At 40.0% G+C, this 21370-nt stretch overlaps 1 protein-coding gene across 4 annotated transcripts in view; it reads right to left on the reverse strand.

Moving 5' to 3' along the window:
* Positions 1-3047: 3047 nt before the first annotated feature.
* The window catches only part of MAK (male germ cell associated kinase), a 49361-nt gene continuing 31038 nt past the window's right edge, over positions 3048-21370 (reverse strand). For all 4 annotated transcript variants that reach the window (XM_050937854.1, XM_050937855.1, XM_050937856.1 and 1 more), the window contains 3 exons: positions 18988-19119; positions 9799-9906; positions 3048-5083 (listed from right to left, as the gene is read on the reverse strand). In XM_050937854.1, the coding sequence (XP_050793811.1) occupies positions 4929-5083; positions 9799-9906; positions 18988-19119 (395 nt within the window). In that variant the 3' untranslated portion in view covers positions 3048-4928. The remainder of the gene's footprint in view (positions 5084-9798; positions 9907-18987; positions 19120-21370) is intronic.

Below are 21370 nucleotides of genomic sequence, written 5' to 3' on the forward strand. Positions count from 1 at the left end.
GTCAGGATGAGCTCTACCCTGACATCTGGTGGTGAATTATGGGAAGTGTGGAAAGAATTTCAGAAAGTGTGGAATCTCTGGTATTTGCATGGGCATGCCCAGCACAGCCCAAGGCAGCCTGGGATGGTTATTTTGACAGCTCTGGGATCCCCAATTTCTTTGTTACTGGGGCAGGATAAATAAAGTGTTGTGACCTGATTATGTGAATGAGGAACTACGAGACTGCTTTATGACAGATGTCTCAATATAAATTAAGTGACACTTGCTAGACAAGGGACTGGGTTCCAAAACCCAGTGAAGGGAGAGAGATTGGGGAGTGGTGTGTGTACCTGATGGTATGGGGCCCTTTTGAGGGCCTAGAACACCACTTGTACATCCTTCTCTCTCCTCTGTTAAAGAGTAGAGCTAATTTTGATTCCATTAGGAGTTCATCTAAAGGCTGCTGAGTTGAATTCAGGTTAGACCAATGGTGCACCAGCACCAGGGCTTCCCTCCTATGAGCTGAAATCGCTAAGACTTGAAATCACTAAAGAGCTGGAATTACTGAGCTGAGAGCACTAAGTGCTGTGCTAACTAGTGGGGGAGCCTGAAGACCTATCACTAAGCGGCTGGCAGAGCGGAACAGTTTGCAGCATGTTGGAGCAGCCCATGGAACAGTGCGCGGAATGGAGCAGTTTGTGGGGACGGCTGGAGGAGCAGCACAGCTGGTGAGGTGGAGCTGGTCGTGGTGAAGGCTTCAGCAGAACTCCACGGAGAGGCGGAGCAATTGGCCTTGGCCCACGTAAGGTGCCCCTTACCACTGTGTGCCCTCCCCTCCATTTCCACCCAGGCGGGGGGGGGGGGGAGGGTGTAAAACTCTGCAGATAAATTTTTGAACTTTGGGGTGGCACTGACCACAGACTTTTGGGTTGTTGGACTTTGGGGTGATTGGACTTAAGACTCTAAGGGGGAAAGGACATTGCCAAACGTACTTGGAGGTGGTTTTTTTCCTTATGGTTTGTGTTATAATCCTGTTTGTGGTGTTTCTCCAATGTGATGCCGCGTTGTTTCCCTCCTTTATTAAAAGGATTTTGCTACACTCAGACTCTGTGCTTGCGAGAGGGGAAGTATTGCCTCCTAGAGGCGCCCAGGGGTGGTGGTGGTGGTGGTATGTAAGTGTCGCAGGTCACTGGGTGGGGGCTCGAGCTGGTTATGCATTGTGTTATTGAAACGAAACCCCTGGATACTGAAACTGGCCCTTGTTGCTGCCAACTCAGAGGGGCAGAAGGGTTATACACAGTAAACTGCAGGATTGAGATCTCACTTTCTCACAGTACATCCCTCATCTTGAGATCCCTACCCCGCATTTGGAGCACTCTATATCTTTAAGACAATAGGCATAGATGGGGGAGAGAAGCTACCAACATACTACTAGTAATCACTATGTACAATGTGATTTACAGGGAGGGATAGGTCAGTGGTTTGAGCATTAACCTGCTAAACCCAAGGTTGTGAGCTCAATCCTTGAGGGGGGCCACTTAGGGAGCTGGGGCAAAAATCAGTACTTGGTCCTGCTAGTGAAGGCAGGGGGCTGGACTCAATGACCTTTCAAGGTCCCTTCCAGTCCTAGGAGATAGGTATAGCTCCTATTATTATGTTTTCATTGCATTGTTATTTCACCTTTTCACTCCACCCAGATTTGTCTGTTTCGTTCTGCCAGAGCTACAACATAAGCAGTGACTCTTTTTTTAGAATGTATTTAGACAGGGCCTACCACAGAGGAGCCCCACACAAGGATCAGAGCCTGTTGGTGCTACTGCACTATTGAATAATAATGGAAAAGAAAGCATACAATTGTCAGCAAGAGTGCCAGATTAAATACTGTAGCTTTCATTTTGATATGGTATCTTTCAAGAATGTATCCCAACATGCCTAATCTGCCAATGTTTGAAGTACAGGTGTGTGTTGCTTTAAAATCAGATGAATTTTTTTTGCAGTTCTGAAATTAAATGAAGGGTCACTTAGATTTATTAGTAAGATTTATGTTCAATTAGTTATGTTGTGAAAGGTTTTTTTATTGCTTGTCTGGACTAGTGCAGTTTTCTGTCTTTCCTACACTGTGTGCATGGGTCTATTTTGTGAAAATGAAAGTCATTGCAGTGGGCTGGTATCTGCATAAGAACCATCCCCCCTTCCCAACCACTAAGTGGAAAAGGAAAAAAATGAGTGCAGATTATAATCTGTTAGCATTGTATCAAGGCCTAACAGTTTGCAAAGAGGCAAGGTCTGTTACAGATTTGAGCAAACTACATGTGCTCTGTAGGATACATATGCAGGTGGGTGTACTTTAAGGTGGACTTCAACACTTTAAACAAACTGAACAAAATATGAATGAAGACTAAGGAGGACTGGATTCACAAAAGGACAGACTCTGAACTGCCAAATTAAGTGCCTAAATCCCAGAACCAGGCCTCACTGGATTAGGTGTGGCTATCACCTAACTTCTAAAATTTTGTTCAGTAGCTATCATTAAACACTACTCTCCATTGTTCCACAAAACTGGAAAATAATGTTGTTGTGGCTGCGTTTTCACCCCTAATAAAATCTAGGAGGCAGTTTCAATTCCAAACTGCTGCAAGTAGCAACTCGTTGCATGTTCAGGCGAAGCAATAGCCACCCAAGTGGAGACTGAGTGGAAAAAATATTAGGCTTTATTTTTGTTTGTTTGTTTAATTTATTAACCATTTTTGTGGCATTTACACTCACATTTTTTAAAAGCAATGTTCATGATTTTGAGGACATGCATGCTTTAACAGTTCGGTACATTCAAGGCGTCATCATGTTTGAGTTATGGTTGTTTGACCATATCAGCTGCTAGTTTCATTTGCATGGCGTAAATATGTTCTGATCACATAAAAGCAGCAGGTGGCATGTATATTAATGACAACAGATATTAGTTTTTCAGAATCTCTTGGCCTAAGTGACTTTTCACAGGCCATTTATTATGTTTTTTTGACTTAACTATAAAAAAATTGTTTAAAAAACAATAAAGACTGTAAACCACTATCTTGTACTCCTGAGAAGTGATCTTTATTATGAAGTCAGTGCTTTCCAATTCACAGTGCACTAATGAACCAGGCCTGTTTTGAAAGTCTGTCTGTCCTTTAGTAACATAACCAGTAATTAAATAGCATATTAAAAACTGCCTTTAAATAATACAAGGAGGATTAGTTTTGAAGAACTGACAAACTAGTAAAGAAAAACACAACATGGGATTGAAGTCCTCTGTAGTAAATACTAATCAGAAATTCCTATATCACACTATAGATACTATTAACAACTTCTCCAGTATTACATGGTGACATTTTATTTAGCTACTATTTAGGGTGAAGTTTTCATAGCAAAATAGTTTACTTTTTATGGCTAGTCTGCCTCTGATTAAATTGAGCACCTGTAAATTACATAACCACTGGATTATGGCAAATTAGGTCTGCAAGAAGAACTAAAAATTTTTATACACTCATAAAATCTATACAAAATACTTTTTACAATACTTGGATCAATCCATAACAGTTTTTATACCTTTAAAAGTACAGAATACATACACATTTTGGACTTTAAAATGGCAGATTTAATGTAGCTATTAAGTCTACAATTTCTACTTTAAATGCAGATTTTAACAGCACACATCCCAGGATAACGTTTTAAAAACCCCCAACAGCTTCCTGGAAGATATGAAGTCCTTGATTTAGCATATTAAAATATAACCTATTAGAAGAAATGTGTTGTTGATGGACAAGTTTATAGATCTTTGACTATTGCATACCTCCTACTGGCATCAGAGGAGTTTGTATACTTATTAGAAACCAGGAGTTGGATCCTTACTTCAATAAGGAAAACAATCTTAAAATTTTTCTTCCACTAAGAGTCTCATTTCCAGTCTTATGTAGTTTGGTGAATTTTTGTAAGTAGTGGGGAATTCTATAGTTTAATTTTATGGTCACTAAGAAAAGACACTACAGTTCAATGGGAGTTAACGAACCAGTTAGCTACTGTTTTGGTGAATTAGCCAGTCAATAAGCTAAATATACTGCATAACTGATTCTTTGTAACCTCATTAAGACTTCAACAGGGGCAATGGGGCGGGTGAGGGGAAGCTACAGAACTGTGGCCTAATCTACATATAGCTTAATTATAATAGCAGGGTTTTTTTTCTTTTTTTAAAGTCTTAGGGTACCTTGGCCCCATGACTGTAGCATTCACTCCTTGTGTTCCCAAACTCCCATCACTACACAGCTTAGGGCTAAATAATGCAACCCTTTCTCTTGTTGGTGAGTACTTACACACAAATAGTTCCATGGCCTGCTTGTAGGAGTAAGGGCTCACCAATGTATACAATTGTGCAGAGACTATCCCTAGGGAAACACCAAACACATCTAGCTCAGTGCTGGGACCTGTGTTTAGCTAGCAACACAGCATATCTTTCTCCTCAGAACACTATTTGTGCTTTCACTGTTCAACTTCATAGAAAGGAACTTGCACAAGGAAGCAGCATCCATTCAGAAGCCAGTTGTTACTTCATAAATCACCAGTGCAGGATTACTCATATAGGACAAATTAAAGTCAAGCAATTTTAAGAGTGTACGGGCAGCAATTGGGTCTACAGAAGTTTTCTAATAAAATGTACACTTTTTCTATTAGTAGTTCAAATACTCAATTCTGGCAAGATGCTATATACGCTATTTCATAAAATCCCATCTTTTAGCCAGTGTTTTGAATATTGCTATGTAAAACGTATTTTATTACCTGCAGAAGAAATAAAATACAAGATCTCCAGTCTTTCTATTGTTGCACAGTCTTAACAGAAATTAAGGGAAATATGCATTTCAGATTCCCAGTGTAGGATGACAATGTAGCTTGCATGAAAAGTGCATCATGAGACAGGGCTTCTATCTATGTCCTCCATATTTGGCCACCCAGTCTGTTCTTCCATGTACTGGTTGAATTGGAGGTGGGCGGGTCAGGATAGTCATGTTTTTTGCAGCTGGATTGTAAATAGGGCCTGGAAATTGAGCACGAGCAGCTTTGGTTTTCCAAGAATAATCTGAAACAAACAAACAAAAGGTCAGAAGCAATGGGGATGAGAAGTTACATCTCTCACCATTTTAAAGGAGAAAATATCCAAAGCTTAACTATTTCTGACTCATGGAATTAAAAGATGCTAATAGTCCTGTGCTGTTCTCAGTAGAAGGTTGTTCAGTGCAACTGATTGTGAAATACTAACTGGGTTACTGCACTTGCACAATAAAAGATCTATTAAACTAGGCAGCAGTGGCTATATAAGGTTTCTATCAAGTCTAAAGGAAGTTTCCCAAAGTGTCTTACCTTACATGGATACCAGAGAGGCAAATATTATTATGATGTGTCTTACTTTCAGCTGACAAGCACTTTTTTATTTTTTTGGGGCAATGGTCTCTGTAAAAATGTGTTGAGATTGAAATTTAGTTTAAAACTGGATCTTACAGCATATATACACACACATCTGCACTGTGGATACTGTCACTGAAAATGGGTGTTTACTCATCTGATAATTGAATCTCTTAACTTGTTTGAAAATGTTAACTTTTTTTATTGAGTGTTCGTCAGATTTGTCAAGAATCAAAATGGCCTCTGCTGGAACACTCACCTCTTCTGAAGACCCTCTCACTTTGTACTTCTGTGACTCTATTTCTTTGGTTCTCCTCCTCCTCCTGCTCCTTAGCTGAGAGCTCCTACAGTATTACTGTTGCTAGATTCTCTCTCTCTCCCTTTCCCATCCCCCTGTTGATGTTCTCAAGCTTTGTCACTGATCCTCCTATGATCTCTCATATCACCTCTTTCAAATCTACCTCTGCATCCCTATTCTCTCAATCCAGACCTCCCTCTCCATGTTTTTCTTATACATCCTTTTGGATGTTTTGCCACTTCTCAAGCGTAACATGGTTAAAACAGAACTAAACTTTACGGCTAATTCAATTCCCTTCCTTTTTTTTCCCAGCGATCATTGTCAACTCTGTGCTCCAGATCACTCAAGCTCACAACTTTGAGGATATTTGTGATTCTTCCCTTTCTTTTTTTCTTCCCAGCCGTAGCCCATCACTCCTTCCTCTACAACATTCCTCAGATATGCCCTATCCCTTTTACTCCTACCACTAAAATATTGTTCCATGGCTTGGTGCTTTCTCATCTGGACTACTGTAACCTACTCTCTGGCCTTCCTAATTCTTTTCATTCTATCTATCCAATATGAGGCAGACAAAATAATCTATTTTCCCTGCTGCTACAGCCAAATCACGCTTCTCTCATTTGAATCACTTCATTTGCTCCTTGTATTTTTCAACATCAAGTTTCAACTGCCTTACACAGTTGAGGATTCATGCATTTAGCAGAGGCTACCCCAAGGAAGTGAAACTGGGGGACATATCTTCCCCCAAGTACTATTTCCATTGTGAATTCTATTGGAGATAATGTTGTTCCTTTTAGCATTAAATACTGTTCTGTGCCCCTCCTCAGAGAAGTTAGTGGCAACATGGCTTCAAATTGAATTCTGTTGGCAGTGGGGAAGGTGGCCAAGTAGTCATGTATAAGGGCTGGCCCTTTGCATGTATGACTTATAGTCTGGGAGCCAAATGTAAGGTTTTAGCAGTTCTTTGTTTTAGCATCCATACATTTGTTTGTGGATTCTGATTTTCAAAACCCTAAATTCAAAGATCGTGTCACTGTTGGTCATTTTGAAATATGAGCACTTATTACCACCTCCCATCCTGATCCACAAAACCAGGTTACAATGAAACTACTTTCATTGAATTTCAAATTTTTTTTTTTATTAAAACTTCACACTAATAGTTTATTATGGAACATGATTACCTAGGAGGTACATATGTTATTTCTGTATCTGTGCCTATATTAGCAGTATAACTGATAAAATGCCCCCTCCTCCACCGAAGCAAGACACAAGACATTCCTCCTGGCACAACCACAGCATGCAGAAAACCACCAAACAGATCCAAGAAGACTGACATGGCAGAGCCAATCAAATACAATTTACATATTGAGCATTACAGTGCTCCGAAGAAAGCCAGACATGCCCATGGAGGCAGCGCGAAAATTTGTATCACCCTTAAAGGGGCTTAATCATAGAATTAGCACAGTGGTTTTCTCCAAGATTTACTTGCTTCTGCGCCTGACGAAGTGGGTATTCACCCACGAAAGCTTATGCTCCAATACTTCCATTAGTCTATAAGGTGTCACAGGACTCTTTGCTGCTTTTTACAGATCCAGACTAACATGGCTACCCCTCTGATACTTGCTCCTGAAGGTTGCCCGGAGTTCAATGGATACAATACATAGCTTAGCTAAGAGCAAGGACGCGCTCTCATGCAAAAAACCAAAGCTGTATACATGCCTCTTACTGACATGACAGCACCTGAGCCAGACACAATGCCGACAGCCTTTTTGGCTAGTTAATTTTAGCTAACTTTTTCTTTACCTTTTTAATGTCACTGATGGTAAAAATATATGATAGGCAGAATAAATGAAGACATGAAAATAGATGAGAGCACAATTATTTTCGAAAATAAAAGGAAGCAACAAGAACAGAAGCTTATGTTATGTGGAGAAGAAAGTAATGTGCTACAAAAATAGTAGTATTCTAACCAGATAAGTTAGGGAGAGAAAAAAAATGGTTAGGGCATCCAGTTCATTAATATCTATCTGCCAACACAGTACTGTCCCCTACAGTAGGTATTATGATTTTGTTCAGTCTAGTTTTAAATGTCCCAAGCAATGGGCTTCCTCTACTTCTCCACAGAGATATTTCCATAGCCTAATTCATTTGCCAAAGTGTTTTGTTTTTTTTTAAGCGATGTTGTTGTAGCCATGTTGGTCCTAAGATATGAGGAAGACAAGGTGGGTCAGACAGCATCTTTTTCGAACCATCTTCTGTTGGTGAAAGAAATAAGCTTTCCAATTCCACAGACCTGTTCTTCAAGTCTACGTTTTTCTTTTTCTTGATATTTAAAATAAACTTTCCATTTCTTAATATCATCTTATAACTTTCACTTATGTCCCTTTGAACCACGCTAAATGATCCCTTTCCATTCTTGGCATTCACAACTTTCAAAAAGGTGCAGCCATACGTTCTCCTTTTCCAACCTGTTACAGACCAACATCCACAAATTGGTGAATCAAAACTCATCCCTTCTTTGTGTTTATTTTATTATTGATTTCTTGGTTAATAAAGTCAATGAAGTACAGCTCAAATCTGTTCCCTAGGCTTTGCTGCTCCTAGGGTTCCTACCTCAGGACTGAGTAGCTCAAACCCTACGTCTTTCTCTCTCTATGGCTATGTCTACACTACACATTCCTTTCAGTACGTAGAATATATACACTGCATGTACCCCAGCACAGGTATAAACAACACTGTAGACAATGAGGCATGGCTTAGGTGAATAAAGACATACCTTAACCCTGTGGGCATGTACCCTACATAGATCTCTATAAGTCCAAGCATAGCTTACCCCATCTACACTGCTATTTTCAGTAACAGTGTCCCACTGCCTCGCTCCTGACAGAGCCTTTCATTGATTCGTATAGCTACATGCTGCAGTGTGAACAAAGCCTGCTTTACACTGCGGCATGTCTCTACATGTATCCTACATGACACCAGTGGTGGGTAGCGTAAATGTACCTTAAGAGTCATTCCCATGTCCCTTATAGCTGGATGGAGTAATGAGCCAGCTGCTATAGTGAGTCAGCAAAGCATGCTGCATATTTTTAGTGGGAGCATATCAGGACAACAGATGAGTTTTTCAGACACCCAGTGTCAGCCTGTTACAGTCCCTTTAGCTGTAATGATGATTCCCATTGAGTTCCACTGAAGTCAATGGGGGTCTTTCTGTTGATTTCAATGGAACTTGGAGAAGGCCTTAAATCATTTCTCACAAGTCAGTTCCTCCTGTTCCTGATCATTTTTACTGGTCTTCTCTGAACTCCCTCCAGTTTGTCAATATCTTCCTAGTGCCCAGAATGTGATGTCTATTACAGATAAGATGAGGTAACAGTTATATGCAGTGAAATTTTGTATTGGTCTTAAACTGCTAAATACATAAATATTGCATGATAAAATAATAGTTCCTTTCACATATGCTTTAATACAATGCAGAACTACATCAACTGTAGTTATAACAGTCATTTATATTACAGAAAATAGAAGTCAGACAAAATAGCCTAGCTACTTTGAAATGTTCTATTAACACAGCAGCATTATTCTTTGTAATATTCCACTCATCCAAGAATATATTCTCATCTCAAAGCCCAAGGATTTACATGACCAACTCCCACACAATGAGATAAAAATACAACAAAACCCATCTTAAATGCCCATGCAAGGAGACCAGTTAAACCAGGCTGTTTAGCAGAGGGTCCTTTATTTAAAAAATTATGAAAAATAATGCTGAAAACTTTGGGGCTACTTTAAGATGAAAGCTTAAAAATTGGAATTTATTACTGATACATGTACCTGACCTTGTTAGTGGAAGGTCCATGCCATTTTGAAATGGTAACCAGTCAGATCCTCAGTAAATGTCAATCAGCATAGCTTCATTGTGTTATGTCAATTTACACCAATTGATTTACACCATTACAGATCCAGTCCAACATATCAAGTATATATATAAAAAGAAACACTCTTAAAAACCCTCCTTGGAAATTATGGGAATTGAATATCATTCCCTGTGCTTATGGTGCAGTACATGATAAGGTTATGGAGATGCTTCTTACCTGATGCTGATGCACCAAGAGGAGCTAGTTGTATCCTTTGTCCAGCAGATCCAACTTCTTTTTTATGAAAGGAAGGGATATATCCTCCAGACGGGTTGTAAGCAGCACCTACAAAGCCAAGATTTTCATAGAATCATGGAAGGGCTAGCCAAGATTTTCATAGAATCACTGGAAGGGACCTTGAGAGGTCATCTAGTCCAGCCCCCTACACTTGTGGCAGGACTAATTATCTAGAACATTCCTAACAGATATTTGTCTAACATGCTCTTAAAAGTCAGATGATGGAGATTCCACAACCTCCCTAGGCAATTTATTCCAATGCTTAACCACTCTGACAGTTAGGAAGTTTTTTCTAATGTCCAACCTAAACCTTCCTTGCTGCAATATAAACCCATTGCTTCTTGTTCAACCCTCAGAGGTTAAGAAAAACAATTTTTCTTCCTCCTCTTTGAAACAACCGTTTACATACTTGAAAACTGTTATGTCCCCTCTCAGTCTTCTCTTTTCCAGACTAAACAAACCCAATTTTTTCAATCTTCCCTCATAGGTCATATTTTCTAGACCTTTACTCATTTTTGTTGCTCTTCTCTGGACTCTCTCCAATTTGTCCATATCCTTCCTGAAATGTGGCGCCCAGAACTGGACACAATACTCCTGTTGAGGCCTAATCAGAGTGGAAGAATTGCGTCTCGTGTCTTGCTTACAACACTCCTGCTAATACATCCCAGAATGATGTTTACTTTTTTTGCAACAGTGTTACACTGTTGACTCATATTTAGCTTGTGGTCCTCTATGACCTTCAGATCCCTTTCCACAGTACTCCTTCCTCGGCAGTCATTTCCCATTTTGTATGTGTGCAACTGATTGTTCCTTTCTAAATGGAGTACTTTGCATTTGTCCTTATTGAATTTCATCCTATTTAATTCAGACCATTTCTCCAGTTTGTCCAGATCATTTTGAATTTTAATCCTATCTTCCAAAGCATTTGTAACCCTTCCCAGCTTGGTATTGTCTGCAAACTTTATAAGTGTACTCTCTATGTCATTATCTTAATCATTGATGAAGATATTGAACAGAACCAGACCCAGACCTGATCCCTATGGGACCCCACTCATTATGCCCTTCCAGCATGACTGTGACCCACGGATAACTTTGGGAACGGTTTTCCAAACAGTTTTGCACCCATCTTATAGTAGCTCCATCTAGGTTGCATTTTCCTAGTTTATTTATGAGAAGGTCATGAAGGACAATATCAAAAGCTTTATTAAAGTCAAGATATACCATGTCTACCACTTCCCCTCTATCCAGAAGGCTTGTTACCCTGTCAAAGAAAGCTATCAGGTTGGTCTAACAAAGATTTGTTTTTGACAAATCCATGCTGTTACTTATCATTTTATCATCTTCTAGCTGTTTGTAAACTGATTGCTTAATTATTTGCTCCATTATCTTTCTGGGTACAGAAGTTAAGATGACTGGTCTGTAATTCCCTGGCTTGTGCTTTATAGATAGGCATTATATTTGCCCTTTTCCAGTCTTCTGGAATCTCTCCTATCTTCCATGACTTCAAGGATAATCATTAATGGCTCAGATATCTCCTCAGTCAGCTCCTTGAGTATTCTAGGATGCATTTCATCAGGCCCTAGTGACTTGAAGACATCTAATTTGTCTAAATAATTTTTAACTTGTTCTTTCCCTATTTTAACCTCTTCTGATCCTACCTCATTTTAACTGGCATTCAGTACATTAGACATCTTTAATCACCACCAACCTTCTTGGTGAAAACCAAAACAAAAGTAGTCATTAAGCACCTTTGCCATTTCCAGTTACTATTTTTCCCCTTTCATTGAGAAACAGGCCTACCCTGTTCTTGGTCTTCCTCGTGCTTCTAATGTATTTGTAGAATGTTTTCTTGTTACCCTTTATGTCTCTAGCTAGTTAGATCTTTTGTGCTTTGGCCTTTCTAATTTTGTCCCTACATACTTGTGTTATTTATTGATATTCATCCTTTGTAATTTGACCTAGTTTCCACTTGTAGGACTCTCTTTTGATTTTTAGATCATTGAAGATCTCTTAGTTAAGCCCAGGTGGTCTCTTGCCATACTTCCTATCTTTCCTATGGAGTGGGATAGTTTCCTCGTGTCCTTAATAATGTCTCTTTGAAAAACTGCCAACTGTCTTCTATTGTTTTTCCCCTTAGACTTGTTTCCCATGGGATCTTATCTACCAGCTGCCTGAGTTTGCTAAAGTCTGCCTTCTTGAAATCCATTGTCTTGATTTTGCTGTTCTCCCTCCTACCATTCTTTAGAATCATGAACTCTATCATTTCACGATCACTTTCACCTGAGCTGCCTTCCACTTTCAAATTCTCAACGAGCTCCTCCCTATTTGTCAAAATCAAAGCTAGAACAGCCTGTTCCCTGGTAGCTGTCTGCACCTTCTGAAATAAAAAACTGTCTCCAATACATTCCAAGAACTTGTTGGATAATCTGTGTCTGGCTGTGTTATTTTCCCAACAGATGTCTGGGTAGTTGAAGTCCCCCATCACCATCAAGTCCTGCGCTTTGGATGGTTTTGTTAGCCGTTTAAAAAAAGCCTTATTCACCTCTTCTTCCTGGGTAGGTGGTCTGTACATTGATGTACAAAGTTTTAAACTTTTGAGCAAGATTCAGGTAGCCAACAGATCTTTACTTGCTCTTCATGGTCACTTTAAAACTTATTCATGGTACAACAACCCTGCAAAGTATCAGTTTTATATAAGAAACTGATGTCTATTTAGAAAATGTATGGATGCATCTTTACTTAGAGTCTAGCTAGGATGCAAAGGTCTGATCTACATGACAAAGTTAGATTGACCAAAGTTGACTTGTTTCGATCTACTTGTGCATATTGTCTGCACCTAAATCTCTCCCCCACTGATCTAACCACTGCATTACAGTGCCACAAAAACACCACTTCACTGAAAGATCAAAAGCCTGGTCCACCTTCCATTGACACAGTGTGAGAGTAGACATTGAATCACATGTGTTGACCCTAACAGTTCTCCTGCAGCTGTCTCACAATTCCCCTATGCCTGTGCCAGTGGTTGCCCTGGTCACAGTTTGGAACTCCACTACCCAAGAGACAGAGACCGGAACCCACTCTGTCTCTTTAAAATCTTCAGCATGTTTTTGAAATGCCTTTTCCTGATTGCCCATCTCGATGAGTGCAACTACAAGCCCACTTCTGTGAGCATGCAATCATGCCCCCCCTTCCGAGCTACTAGACACATTCCTGCCTGGAGCAGGAAAGAAGTCATGGATCTCCTTGGCCTGTGAGGAAGAGAGACTGTGCAAGCACAGCCAGAAAAACAGACTCTATGAGCAGATTGCACAGGCTGGTCTCAACTCTGTTGTGCCCTCTCCACACCTCCATACACAGGAGTCAGCAAAAGTTGTACTCTTTCTGCCAGCCTCCTCAGATCTCCATTCAGGCCAGGGCTGAGAGCAGCTGAAACAATACATAGCTTCCCTACCTCCCCAACCCATCCCACACCAAAACACAGATCAATAAAGAATGACACAAAAGTCCAGATGAAAGATAAACCTTTAATAAAACATGTCCCTGTGACATTACCCAGGGTACAATCTGGACTGTTGGATAGCACATCCCCTCAGTTCTCCAGCCTGGGATGCATTTTACACTGCTTCTCTAGGAGAACAACCACTCCTGGCCTGCTCACACACAGTCTCCAGCATGTAAGTTACCCCCCGTTATACTGCAAGAGGGCTTCACCCAGCCAGCCATTCTTGAATTATACTGTAGAGCAGCAGTCCCCAAACTTTTGAGGGTCATGCCACCCCTTATCCCTGTCCACACCCCACTGCCCCTTGGAGCCGGTGCTGGAAGTGGGGCTGCAGCTGGGGGATGGGGGGCAGGGGAAACGCAGAGAAGGATAAGGGCACTGAGGCTGGGGCCGCAGCTGGGGGCGGGTCTGGGTCTGGGAGTAGGGCTGCAGCCAGGGGCCAAGGCTGGGGGTGGGAACGGAGCCACAGTTGGGCTGTGGTGGGGGCTGGCAACTGGGCCCGCAGCCAGGTGCAGCTCCACTCCCGGCCTTGTCCACAGACTCAGCCATGGGTTGGGAATGGAGCCATGGGGTAGGGGTGAGAGTAGAGCCGCACGAAGGCTGGAGATGGGGCCAGGCACAGGACCAGGAGCCAGGGATATGGCTGGAGGCAGGACCGGAGCAGAGCTGGGGGCGGGAAGGGGATAGGTAGCACTCCTTCCCTGCCCCCCCCCGGGGCTGACCCACTGCACGCACCCCGGACATTTCTCCACACACTCCTGGGGTGGGGTGGGTGCCCCACAGTTTGGAGACCTCTGCCGTAGATCAACACCAGCAAATTTCCAGTCCCAGACTTCCCCCAGATATCTGCGTCTTGTACTGCCCAGTACCCTCCTGGACAATACATTAATAGACTCGTCATGGCATTAGCATGTGTAAGTGTGTACCAGGATTTGACCCCTGCCCCTCACAATGCATGCATGGTTCCTCATTCAGGGCATAGCCATTGAGCCCATCTGAAGCAAGTAATAGGATAATCCAAAAATATGAACAGCTGATATTATATTCCTTAGGTATTATGCACCAGTTCTGCCAGGAAACAGTCCACAGGCTCTGTAATGCTTGCAGTGAGTACAGTGTGAGACATTCTGTTTCACATCCATACTCTCCACACCATTACACTAGTGTAATTTCACTGCAGTAAATGCAATTACATCAATGTGAAACCAATATAACCAAGTGGAGTTGCTCTGCGCAGTTGCAGCTAGTATCTACTTAGCAAGCTGCAAAGGTATAAAAGCACTTAGTGTAAATGCTTGTGCTTCTCCCCTAGAAAACTTCAGACCCATTTTCCAGCAATAGTGTAGATACACAGGTGGCTGAATAGAGCAAGTGCTAATGTAGACAGGATTCGCTGTATCATGAAAATGTGCATGTGAAGCAGCCCTAGCGAAGACAAAAGTCCTATAAATTGCTGGCACTGTAAGCATGGTGTCATGGAAACTTGCTCTGAGCTTGAGAACAACAGAACTCTCTTGTATACACCGATGTTAGCAACTTTGGAACATTTTGGCCAAGTAATTTTAGTGTGCACACAGCCTTTTATAGATCAGAATTTATCTGTAGTACAGAAAAATACTTATACATTTCCCCCCAATATTTTCTCTTCTCCTTCTACTAGGAACTCTGTGTCTTAGTGGAAGAACACAGCAGATGAGTACTCTCCCACCACCAAATTGTTAAAAACACCAACCAACATTTTAAATGAATAATTTTAAATTCATAAGACATACTCCAAAGCAGTGAGCTATGCAAGGGTGTGCTTTAATACAGCACCAGTGCTGTGGTGCTTAAAGCACTTGGCTGAATGCAGTACACCAAAAGCCTATTATTGCAGAAGCTGTTGTGGTTTATTATTATGGTGGTGGAATACTCTCTGGCTTCAGAACAGGACTAGCACCAGGGCACATAGATTCCAACAAGTAAGACAGATAAATATTATTTAATGAATTTAATAACTATATGGCCAATTTCTGTCCTCAGATTTCTGAGGCTGCACTAGTGTAATAGAGGACAGCCTACAAGGTAGTTTTCAAGTTGGCCTAAGTCCTAGGGAAATGACGGCCCTCCCCTCCCACTGTCACAGGACTGCCTCCACTAAGGACTTGACCCTGAACCCACTGAAGTAAACAGCAGAGCTCCCATTAACTTTAATGGGGCAGGATCAATAACTAAGCATGTTTACTAGAGTTTAACAAACAGACAAAAGATGTGGTCCAGTATTTCAGTATGAAACACTCAAAGGATTCTTTAAATATGTTCATATATTTTGAGTTCACCTGCTTGACGCAAACAACTATGGGCGAAGTTCACAATGGGGAAAATCCTTTACCCTGCTCCATGTGCAAGTAAACAATCACAGACTGACTGATCCAGCTGTATCCTCAATCCTCCCTGCCATTATAACAGAGTTTGTGGAGCACAGCTCAGTGGCAAGCAGATCCCCTTCATTCCCTCCTCTCCCCTGCACAGCAAAACCAAAAATGATCCCTCTGCAACTGGGATCCCTCACTTTTACAGGGTGGAAGGCAGGGTTTGCCACAACATGGAATAATAGTGATTAAAACTGAAACAAAAAAGTATATGATCATTTGGAATATATTATACAAGAGCAACTGTTACAAGAAAAGCAAAATAAGAAAATGCATGACATAACTATGAAACCTGCAAAGAATCATCTATCCCAAGCTATAATTGCCATAAATTACCTTTTGGCTCCTCTAATTTTTCATTCAACCTTTCTTTGCATGATAGTTTTTCAATTGGTTTAATTATGTTTTCTTCTGCAGAGAAGGCAGATGAAAGAAAGAAAGAGGAAAAAGGATGAAAAGACAGTCCTTCAGAAAATGTAGATGAAGAATTGATTAGGTGATTTATAAACAGAAATAATGAAAAAAATCTGAAATCAAAACAGGTGAGAATGAGTGTTTAAAGTACCTTTATAACTATAATGACGTCAGTCCTATGTTTGCAAAAAGGCTCACCCTAAAGTGGGAAATGCTGCTACTGAACTCACCACCAGGCTTCTACTCAAGGGAAGCAGAATATAATTTATCACCAACATGTTCACAGTAAATATATTAAATCACTCAAGCATGGTTAGCTAGTCAGACTGTAGGCCTAACTGAACCTAACCCTATAATTCTGCACAGAGAGAGTGCCTCATAATTTGGAACTAACTTGCTCTTAAATTGCTATGTTTTATGGTTACAATGAGGGAGAGGAAAAATACCACTCCAAAGTAACAAATTTAATTTGGTTATTTCATCAGTTAAGGGGACAACCTGAAATCTAATAAAATAAAATAAATTAATTAATGACTTAAAAAAGTAGCTTCTATTATACCTGCCTTTGGGAGCCCCCTGCCAATGTTTGTGTTTTACCAAACATATTTTCATGTGTCTTTCTTAAATGAGTTTTACCCTGTTGGTGGTGTGTAAAAGAGCTAGACAAGAAACTGATGGACTCTAAAAGAGAAATGATTAAAATAGCTTTCGAAAGTGCTATCAAATGCACAAAGCAAACAAACAGAAAATAAATAGTATTTCTTCTCTAAACTCTTTCAGTTATAGTTATTGGAAGCAACTTTTTCCAGACAGAAGTGGGATTTTTAGGTTGATTGTGTCCATTTCATATGTTTGAATTTCATTATACATTTATATAATGCACTGATTTTTAGTTTATCTGGAACAGAATTATTCAGCTTCATTTCACATTCTTATAGCCTGGAGCTGTGATCTTGTCCAATTTCATAAGCTAAAATGGATTCCAGCAGGTCACTACTAGGACTGGAGACCTTAAAGAAAAACCCAGGTATTTGAGAAAGTAGGTCCACTGGTTCTTTAGATGGCACTCTCCTGTGAATCACTACTGAAGCATTACCCTAGCATGGTATTAAGAGGAAGAGTACTGTTGATTGAAGGGGTCTTCTTTCGATAAAAGATTAAAGTGAAGTCACTGAAAATGCCATTGCACTATTTAAAGAAGAAAGAATGGTTCAGGTGCTAGCCTGAGACTGCAGACCTGAGTGCAGACTTGACCCTGCTCCACTGAAGACTCACTACTTGCCCAAGGGTCAAGTTTTTCCAAAATTATTTAGGTGCTTAGAGATGCAGAGACGTGCCTAGTGGGATTTTCCAAAAGTATCTAACTTCAATTTATTTCAATGGAAGTTAGGTGCTTAACCTGCTTCAGCATTCTTGTAAATCCCATTAGGTGCCTCTCTGCATCTTTACGCATCTGAATATTTTTGAAAATCTGGGCCTTTGCCTGTCTGCCTCATTTACCCATTTGTATAATAGGGATAATAGCACCGCCCTACTTCACAGGTGTATTGTGAGGATAAATACATTTTGAGGTGCTCAGAAACTATAGTGAAGGAGTCACATAAGTACCTATGATAGATATTTGAAAGAGATGCCCCTCATATTGTGTCAAAAATTCCAGTGTGGGCAATGACCTTCTTCCTACCAAACAGTGTTCATGTAATTTCAGACAGATAATATGTGCTTCACTTTCAAACAGAAAAACCTGTATTGTTGATGGCACAGATTGGCTACTGTACTCCCCCTTATTAGAAGGGGCATGGCAGTTGCAAGGAAGTGAGACCTCTGCATAGTATTTAAAACTCAAAGATCCTTCAGGATGAAGACTGCTACAAAAGTTTTAGGGCCAGATATTCAGCTGGTGATGTAAATCAGCATAGCTCTGTTGAAGTCAATGGGGGGACACCTATTCACACCAGCTGAGAAACTGGTTCTAAATTATTACTTTATTATCTAAAATAATAAAAAGTAATAATGTGGTCATATGGTTAGAATACGGGGCTGGGAATCCAAGAGGCCTGGTCTCTAGTCCTGGCTCTGACATTAACTTGCTAAGAGATCTTAAATAAGTCACTTCACCTCTCTGTGTCTAATTTTCCCACCTGTAAAATGGGGATATAGTACATGTCATACAGTTCAGTAGTGGTGTGATGCTTAATCAGCAAAAGCCAGACTGCCATCCTTACTCATATTGTGAAGTACATTACTCCAACAACATTACTGAAGAAAGCAGGATTACTTATGCAATAAAGTACTATTTTGTTTAAGGAAGGCTGGCAGGCTCAATGTTTGAAAACTGCTTTGAGATCCTCAAACAAAGCACTGTGTAAACATTGCACATTATTTTTATTATATGAGCTCACACCCAGCATCCTTTTTTGTTTGTTTTTCCCATATGAGGGATTGCTCTTTTACCCAACGTTCCAGTTCAAATTGACTAGGAATAATGAACTCAAAATACTTTCTTAAATTAACACAGTAAATTAATGGCTCTGATAGATTAGAACTCAAATTCTTCCTGGCAGAGCTTCATAATTGGACTGCCAGCATATACTTCCTCCACACCGTCATGAGAATATATATCTTGGCATATAAATATTGAGTACACTGTTCTTTTCAGGGGATACACATTAAAAGAGAAAAGCAAGAATACAGTGAAACAACTGTAAGCTAGAAGACCTTACCGAAATCAATTTTATACAATAAAAATTAACACAAAATAATCTGGCACATATAATTGTACTTTTTGTAATTATGAATTACCTGCATTCGTTCTGTTAAAAGACAGACCTCCTCCAGTAGGCCCTAGTGGTTTAGAAAACAATGAATTGTTCCAGATTCCTTGAGAGTCTTCTTTACTGGCTGCTACTAAGGAGACATTCTTAGGGTTTACACCTTGGAAAAGCAATCATTTTAAAGAGTGTGAATGTCAACTTCAAAAGACAACATATTAAGCAGTTAAAATCTTAAGAATGGAAGAACACCTTGACAGTACATTAAAAAAGTGTTTGGACTTTACATGATGTTACAAAGAACTATAACTTTTTTCCTATAACTCAAAGAATGACGCACACTGCTTAGGTTTTACAACTGATCCCTAAAAAAGACTAGTACAGAGAGAATTGTAATGATCAAATGTATAAGATAAACTTTTAACAGCTTCAGAGACAATTGATCTTCACCTTGTAAAAGTCTGCCTTAATGTGACCAATGTGAGCTACTCTAGTTAAATGAAAGTCAAACAAAATATTAAAAATGTAGTAAAGTTTTTATGGACTTCAAGTAATTAAAGGCCATGTGTTATGTATATAAAAGTTAAATTATGTGCTACCAAGTGCTGTATTTCCCAAATGAAATATAAACAGTTACAACCACCAAAGGGAAATGCAAAATATTAGGCTTCCCACGACTAAAAGAAAAATTGGTATTTCTAAAACACAGATGTACTGAAAGAGGTGGATGCGATTAAACAGCATGAAAGCAGCACCCGGATCTAGTGGAATTAAAGTAACAGATAAGTGTCCAGATTTAATATTTAGAAAGACTATTAAATACCATTTTTAAAAAATCTGCCTTGGTGCTATAATTTTCTTACAAGCTGAAGTTGGTTTCTATTTTTGGATGAATATATTAATACACTCATATTAAAAATGTGGCTCTGAACCAGAGGAATATTAGAAATGTCCTTGAAAAAGGAAGGAAATTGAGATTATTTATCAACTGAGCTATCTATAGGTAGAGACACATTCTTTAGAGATTAATGTTCTTGAGTCTTTGGGCCTTTATCTGACATTAAGGAATTGACTTTTTTCTTCCCTGCAGGGAATTCACTGGAAAGGCCTCAACTACACTTTTTACAAAGTGAATAACAAACTCATTTCTTTGGCAAATGAAGATTATTTACTGTAACTGAGATTCTTTGAGATGGACTCTGCATATTCAAACTTATGAAATGTTCTGACTAATGGAGCCTGAATGGTAGAGCTCTATCTATCAGTAGCCATTGCAGTGCTCACGCACCTTCCGTATCCCTCCCATCAGTGAACATTCAGGGTCCCAAGGCAGAGGTACAAACGGGCATGGTGCTCCAGCCACTTCAGTTCTTTTACCTATAACTCCAAGCCCTTTGATAAATAGGACTCCAAGGTAGTGAGGAAAGGCAGGAAGGAAGTGTCAATATGCAGAGTCCACCTCAAAGAACCCCAGAGGCAAATACCTTCATTTTTCTTTTGAGTGTCCTCTGCATACTCCCACTCATGACATAGTTTAAGCAGTACTCTGACCCAGGCAGGTGGGATGACAGAATCCTAACTGAATAAGGACTGCAGTATTGCCCTGCCAAATCTTGCATCAGATCTAAATACTATTGTTAGGATTTAGAAAAGGTATAAACAGAACTCCATGTTGCTGCCATAAAACTCTCTCAGAGGAACATATCTAGAAAAAGCCACAGAGGCTGCCTTCTATCTAGTAGAATGTGTTTTAATTCCCTGAAGAATGGGCAACTCCATCAGTTTATAAGCTTCATTAATACATACTCTAACTCTAGCATTTGTACAGATATAGCTTTGCCCTTGTTCTTTCTTAGTTAATAAACAAATTTGGGGACAGTCTAAATTGTTCAGTCCTGTCTAAATACCACGCTAAAGCCCTTTTAACATCCAGAGTATGTAATTTATCCTCTCCATTGTGAGACTGGAGTTTGGGAAAGGAAGCTGATAAAATTGAAAACTAGTATATATATGGCAATCTGAGATCACTTTTGATAAAAATCTAGGGTGTTTACAAAGAACTACATAGTCTTTATGAAAACCATAGTCTATGTAATCTTTATGAATAGTGGATCAGCCGTTAATGCACGTAGTTTACGTATATGTCTTGCACAGGTGATGGCTATAAAAAACACTGTCTTAACAGACAAACAAAATAAATTACAGCTTGCCAAAGGTTCAAGGGGAGGTCTCATGTCAGAGCTGTTGGCCATTGTCTTTGAAAATTTGTGGCAATCAGGGGAGGTCCCGGACAATTGGAAAAAGGCAAATATAGTGCCCATATTTAAAAAAGGGAAGAAAGAGAACTGGGGGAACTACAGACCAGTCAGCCTCACTTCAGTCCCCAGCAAAATCATGGAGCAGGTCCTCAAGGA

This window comes from Gopherus flavomarginatus, chromosome 2 (assembly GCF_025201925.1).
Source record: "Gopherus flavomarginatus isolate rGopFla2 chromosome 2, rGopFla2.mat.asm, whole genome shotgun sequence".
In the NCBI taxonomy this organism is placed as follows: Eukaryota; Metazoa; Chordata; order Testudines; family Testudinidae; genus Gopherus; species Gopherus flavomarginatus.